Here is a 7,500-nt window from a genome sequence, read left to right as displayed (position 1 = left end):
TCTCTCTCTCTACGTCATATGCTAGCTCATTAGGCTGAGCACCTCCCTTCAAATGGCACAGGTGGAGAACGAGGGAGAGCTGTTGGTTTCGAACAGCCTGAAGGCGACGCCCGAGAGCATGGGGATTCTAGGCCGCGAAGGAGATAGATTCGTGGTGGTGCAGCATCTTCTGCCTCGACGCTTCGTCGATGAGACTGAGGACGTGGGACATCCTGATGAGAAGAAGGAAGATCAGTGCCAGAAACTAGGTGGGTGAACAGTTAAAGATATATACAATGCTTTCGTAGACTGCTGATGCGAGCATCCGAGAGAAAGAAGGCCTGTGCTAGAAACGAGGTTTGTGAACACCAAGAAATACATAGCGATTTGCATGTGATTTTTATCCATCCATTACTAATGGGCCCATTCAAAGTCATGGCAAACCTCTCGATAGTGCTGGAACTTTATGTGGCAATGGGCTAGGCATACGTATATTTTATATATCAAAGAGTGTTAATGATAACATATGAAATATCATTACTATCTATCTGTTCAGAATTTGGTGTACTAGGCACTAATTTTAAGTTGCTTTTCCATAAATGAACGACGACCAGGTTCGAGTCCCAACTGCGGGTCGAGATTGGAAGAGCTACCACCCAGTATTTCTTTGTCAGTGAAGGAAAACAACTGAAGTTTAAGGCATCAATTGCCTTACGGCATACATTCGCAGGCCAACCACTGGTCACACAGATCAGGAGGCGCATGTGAATAAATGACCATATGTCTGTATGCATGCATGTGTGTATCTACACATGTCGGTTTATTTGTACTTTTTGTTTAAATATGCGTCAACATTTTCAGATGTCATTACTTGGACTCTCGCCGGCAGCCTGGCCTTCGCGGTGGCAATCGTCGTCGTCCTTCTCATTCTCCTCCACGTGTCCAGTCGAGAGAACAAGGCAAGAATTTTACTTGCTGATGTATTTGAATATTCACACACACACACACACACAAGAACACACACACACACACGCACACACACACACGCACACACACACACACACACACACACACATATATATATACGATTATCTATCTATCTATTTATATATACACGATTATCTAGTAGCAGATATTCTATAAGAACAAGAGATGATTCAGGTCTCGGGAGGGGGTCAAACTGTGCAGGTCTAGGGAAGGCTTTACTGACCAGCATTTAGGAAATCAGGCAAATTTCTAATCAAAACAGCTTCTAAAACATTTCTTTCGTAAGAATTCGGAGATTCATGAATTAGTTTAACTTCTTTACAGTTAGGCTGATGGCCTTCATCACGTAGGTGGATAAAACACGCATTAGATTCTCTAGTATACATCACGTTTATGTTAATTTACTCTCCTTCCCATGATGATTATGAGGATGACGATGAGGATAACAAAAAAATCCATAGAGATAATAATAATAATGATAATGATAACAATAATAATAATAAGATAAAAATAATGATAGCAATAATAATAATAATAATGATATCAATGATAATGATAATAACTAGAATAATAATAATAACGATAATAAGAACAACAACAACAAAACAACAACAACAATAATAATAATGATAATAATAATAACAACAACAATGATAACAGAATAATGATAATAATCTTCATGATGAAGATAATAAAGACTATGATGCTTATGCTTATGAAGAGAAATCTTGTTATCTCTAATTACCCCCCCCCCCCCCCAGCGCATCCGAAACCTCAAGCAGGAAGCAGCGAGACGTCAGAAGCCAGTCCCGTCCTACCTGGAGCCTCTGCCTGCCCCTCCTGCAGCGGGCCCGAGGCAGCCGCACGCCCACGCCGCCCTCCCTTTGCCCCGCGCCCCGTCGTCCAGCGCTGAGCACCTATACGAGAACCCTGAGGAAGTGGACGCGTGGAAGTCCTGCTACGTGAACGAGGCCGACGGAGGGGGCGCCAGACAGGGATCCTTCAGCTCAGGCTGCAGCGAGTGAGGGAGCAAATCTAGCCTCGCACTTCTCCAACACTGGCAGATCTAGCCTCGCACTTCTCCAACACTGGCAGATCCAGTCTCGCTCTTCTCCATCACTGACAGATCCAGCCTCGCTCTTCTCCAACACTGACAGATCCAGCCTCGCTCTTCTCCAACACTGACAGATCCAGCCTCGCTCTTCTCCAATTCTGACAGATCCAGCCTCGCTCTTCTCCAACACTGACAGATCCAGCCTCGCTCTTCTCCAACACTGACAGATCCAGCCTCGCTCTTCTCCAACACTGACAGATCCAGCCTCGCTCTTCTCCAACACTGACAGATCCAGCCTCGCTCTTCTCCAACACTGACAGATCCAGCCTCGCTCTTCTCCAATTCTGACAGATCCAGCCTCGCTCTTCTCCAACACTGACAGATCCAGCCTCGCTCTTCTCCAACACTGACAGATCCAGCCTCGCTCTTCTCCAACACTGACAGATCCAGCCTCGCTCTTCTCCATCACTGACAAATCCAGCCTCGCATTTCTCCAACACTGATAGATCCAGCCTCGCATTTCTCCAACACTGACAGATCCAGCCTCGCTCTTCTCCATCACTGACAGATCCAGCCTCGCTCTTCTCCATCACTGACAGACCAGCCTCGCTCTTCTCCATCACTGACAGATCCAGCCTCGCTCTTCTCCAACACTGACCGATTCCTTCCCCTTTCGTCTCCAACACTGACTGATTCCTTCCCCTTTCGTCTCCAACACTGACTGATTCCTTCCCCTTTCGTCTCCAACACTGACCGATTCCTTCCCTCTCGTCTCCAACACTGACCGATTCCTTCCCTCTCGTCTCCAACACTGACCGATTCCTTCCCTCTCGTCTCCAACACTGACCGATTCCTTCCCTCTCGTATCCAACACTGACTGATTCCTTCCCTCTCGTCTCCAACACTGACTGATTCCTTCCCTCTCGTCTCCAACACTGACCGATTCCTTCCCTCTCGTCTCCAACACTGACTGATTCCTTCCCTCTCGTCTCCAACACTGACTGATTCCTTTCCTCTCGTCTCCAACACTGACCGATTCCTTCCCTCTCGCCTCCAACACTGACCGATTCCTTCCCTCTCGTCTCCAACATTGACTGATTCCTTCCCTCTCGTCTCCAACACTGACCGATTCCTTCCCTTTCGTCTCCAACACTGACTGATTCCTTCCCTCTCGTCTCCAACACTGACCGATTCCTTTCCTCTCGCCTCCAACATTGACTGATTTCTTGCCTCTCGTCTCCAACACTGACAGATTCTTTCTCTCTCGTCTCTAACACTGACCGATTCCTTCCCTCTCGTCTCCAACACTGACTGATTCCTTCCCCTTTCGTCTCCAACACTGACCGATTCCTTCCCTCTCGTCTCCAACATTGATCGATTTCTTCCCTCTCGTCTCCAACACTGACAGATTCTTTCTCTCTCGTCTCTAACACTGACCGATTCCTTCCCTCTCGTCTCCAACACTGACTGATTCCTTCCCCTTTCGTCTCCAACACTGACCGATTCCTTCCCTCTCGTCTCCAACATTGACCGATTCCTTCCCTCTCGTCTCCAACACTGACTGATTCCTTCCCCTTTCGTCTCCAACACTGATCGATTTCTTCCCTCTCGTCTCCAACACTGATCGATTTCTTCCCTCTCGTCTCCAACACTGACTGATCCTTCCCCTTTTGTCTCCAACACTGATCGATTTCTTCCCTCTCGTCTCCAACACTGATCGATTTCTTCCCTCTCGTCTCCAACACTGACCGATTCCTTCCCTTTCGTCTCCAACACTGATCGATTTCTTCCCTCTCGTCTCCAACACTGATCGATTTCTTCCCTCTCGTCTCCAACACTGACTGATTCCTTCCCCTTTCGTCTCCAACACTGATCGATTTCTTCCCTCTCGTCTCCAACACTGATCGATTTCTTCCCTCTCGTCTCCAACACTGATCGATTTCTTCCCTCTCGTCTCCAACACTGACCGATTCCTTCCCTTTCGTCTCCAACACTGATCGATTTCTTCCCTCTCGTCTCCAACACTGACTGATTCCTTCCCCTTTCGTCTCCAACACTGATCGATTTCTTCCCTCTCGTCTCCAACACTGATCGATTTCTTCCCTCTCGTCTCCAACACTGATCGATTTCTTCCCTCTCGTCTCCAACACTGATCGATTTCTTCCCTCTCGTCTCCAACACTGACTGATCCTTTCCCTCTCGTCTCCAACACTGACTGATTCCTTCCCCTTTCGTCTCCAACACTGACCGATTTCTTCCCTCTCGTCTCCAACACTGATCGATTTCTTCCCTCTCGTCTCCAACACTGACTGATTCCTTCCCCTTTCGTCTCCAACACTGATCGATTTCTTCCCTCTCGTCTCCAACACTGATCGATTTCTTCCCTCTCGTCTCCAACACTGATCGATTTCTTCCCTCTCGTCTCCAACACTGATCGATTTCTTCCCTCTCGTCTCCAACACTGACTGATCTTTCCCTCTCGCCTCCAGCATTGTGACACTCTTGTTCTGATATTTAGCACATGGCAAGATAAAATGTAGCATTTGGAGGAAAATCACAAAGGGATGTATAAACTGAATAATAAAAGAAAAGAAATCTTGTCCAGGGAAAAAGCTTCCCAGGTGCGCTTGTTATTAGATGATTTTTGCACTGAATATGTACACATGCAGTGCCAGATATAAGTATCAGAAGGACTCTTGGCCGACGCCAGCTATAGGCCTTCCTATAAACAGTGTATGTAAGTGTGTTCGTGTGTGTGTGAATGAGTGCGTATGCATGTTTGTGTTGGTGCATAAGTGTGTGTATATATATGTGTGTGTGTACAGTGGCCACCCTAATGTTAGTGGGCTGGGATATTATATGGTAACAGTAGTGCATTCATGTCAAACAGTTTATTTGTTGTTGTTACATAAACTGTTTAAATGCTTTGTCATTTCCCTTTTAACTTTTAAGATTAAGTTAAATATTTGAAGAAACAGACGTGTCCTGTCAATATTTCCTAATCGAATGTTAGTGAGTTCACTTAGCGGTTCTGATTACAGTTTTCACTCGCTAAGGTATTAATGCTTCAAAGAAATTTATTAGAAAATTATTAATAATGATATCAAATATATAAATAACTTAATTATATATATATATATATATATATATATATATATATATATAGATACACACACACACACACACACACATTCACACACACACACATACACACACACGCACACACACACATTCACACACATTCACACACACACACACACACACACACGCACACACACACACACATTCACACACATTCACACACACACACACACACATTCACACACACACACACACTCACATATAAATATATATATACATATATATACACATATATATATATGTTTATATATATATATATATATATACTCTTCACCTCTTTACTTCATATTACTATTATGATTTTATACAAACACTCATGCACACGCGCACGCGCACACGCTCACACACACACATGTACACACACATACACACAAACACACACGCATATGTATATATATATATATAATTTATATATATACATACATATATATACATATGTATATATATATGTATATATACATATATACATATATATCTACACACACACACACATACACGCATACGCGCGCATGTGTGTGTATGTGTGTGCGTGTAATAATAATAACATGAAGTAAAGAGGTGAAGAAAACGAAGTGGGGGGGGGGGGGGTAATGCATCAAAAGTTAAAGAAGTTGTAGATTAAAATTCGGGAGGTGACATCGCCTGCTAGTTCCTTTGCCCTCGTGAGCGTCGAGGCTGGATAGGTAGCAGGCAAACCTGTGTGAATAAATCAAATCAACTCAAACAAGAAGACATGAGCGTTTGTGGTTTTATCTTTATACTTTTATATTTTATTCTAGTTCAGTGAAGAAAACGATTTTTTAATTGTATTTATCAGTTACTTTCATTTTTTTCTTTTTTTTTTCTAAATTTGTAACTAAACATAGAAATAAACATAAGCAGAACAAAAATGAAGAAGGGGAAAAGCACTAAGAACGATGCAAAGAGCAGTGATGAAGATGACAATGAGGAGATATGGTGATACGGGGGACGTGACTGCAGAGGCTTTATGATGGAACCGAACCCAGTGTCCGAGGTTTCATCCGCGGGAACCGAGAGCTGTGTCAACCAGGTCTGACTTTCCAAAGAGGCAGGGGCGGTAGGAGAGCAGAGGATTTAACAAGTGATACAAAGCAAAACAGTAAAACCAAAGTATAAATTGGTAGGCCAAAGAAATAAATGAAAATCAAAATGAATATAAACATAAAACAACGATGGTAAGTTTTAAATACTGATAACTAGGGTCAAAACAAAAGTGGGATATAGATGTTATATATATATATACATATATATATACATATACATACATATATATATGTATATATATATATATATATATATATATATATATATATATGCACACACACACACACACACACACACACACACATATATATATATATATAAATATATATATATATATATATATATATATATATATATATGTGTGTGTGTGTGTGTGTGTGTGTGTGTGTGTGTGTGTGTGTGTGTGTGTGTGTGTGTGTGTTATATATATTACATATATTATATATTTTATATATATATACATATTTATATTATATATCATACTATATATGTATGTATATATGTCATACATATATATATCATATATATGTATATATATATATATAAAATGTATATTGTAATGGCCAGATATATGTTATATATTAGTTTATTTACGAAAAGACAAAGCTTCAGAGATTTACGAAAACTACTCGGGTTATCCCTTGAAATCATAACATCCCATTTTCTATAACACTTCACGGTCACAGAAGGGAGTCGGAGCGCATTTTTATTTAAGCAAATCAACTTGTGTTTGATTACACCAACAAAGTACAATGCGCAATAAATTAAGTGTTATCATAAAAGAAAGTTAACAATTATTATCTTATATTCTAAAAGGGTTTTTATGGAACACAACTAAAATCATTACACATTTACTATTTACTTGTCTCGGTATTTGTAACTGTAATTCATCGGACAAAGATAGACAATGATACCAAACTAATTATACATTCATCTAATGTCATTTTAGTCACAATTTAGTCTCCCCTCCATGATACGTGGAGGGGAAACGTGGACCTGACACGTAGGAGGTCAGATGCGGAGACAGGCTCCGTGAATGAAGACGTTCGGAACAGAGAGCGTAAGGCTCGCTGTTTATAAATGAGTATAAGACTAATTTTGTCGAATGTTACGTTTTACTGTAGAAGCATAAGGCTTCTCATTGTTCAGGCAGCGAACATAAGGTTAGCTGGCCATTTAGTGAGTATAAGACTCACGAAACGAGGAACCAGTAGGAGGGTTCGCAAATCATAATTTTCGGTGTGTTGAAATAATTACCCTTGATTTGATATTGT

At 41.8% G+C, this 7,500-nt stretch overlaps 1 protein-coding gene across 1 annotated transcript in view; it reads left to right on the top strand.

The window, feature by feature from the left end:
• Positions 1-1,404, top strand: part of LOC125039331 — a 4,124-nt gene extending 2,720 nt beyond the window's left edge. The window contains exons 4-5 of the mRNA XM_047633170.1: positions 62-248; positions 841-1,404. Of these exons, the coding sequence (XP_047489126.1) occupies positions 62-248; positions 841-1,199 (546 nt within the window). The 3' untranslated portion in view covers positions 1,200-1,404. The remainder of the gene's footprint in view (positions 1-61; positions 249-840) is intronic.
• The last annotated feature ends 6,096 nt before the right edge of the window (positions 1,405-7,500 follow it).

This window comes from Penaeus chinensis, chromosome 27 (genome assembly GCF_019202785.1).
Source record: "Penaeus chinensis breed Huanghai No. 1 chromosome 27, ASM1920278v2, whole genome shotgun sequence".
Taxonomy (NCBI): domain Eukaryota; kingdom Metazoa; phylum Arthropoda; class Malacostraca; order Decapoda; family Penaeidae; genus Penaeus; species Penaeus chinensis.
This window is presented reverse-complemented; position numbering and strand designations above follow the sequence as displayed.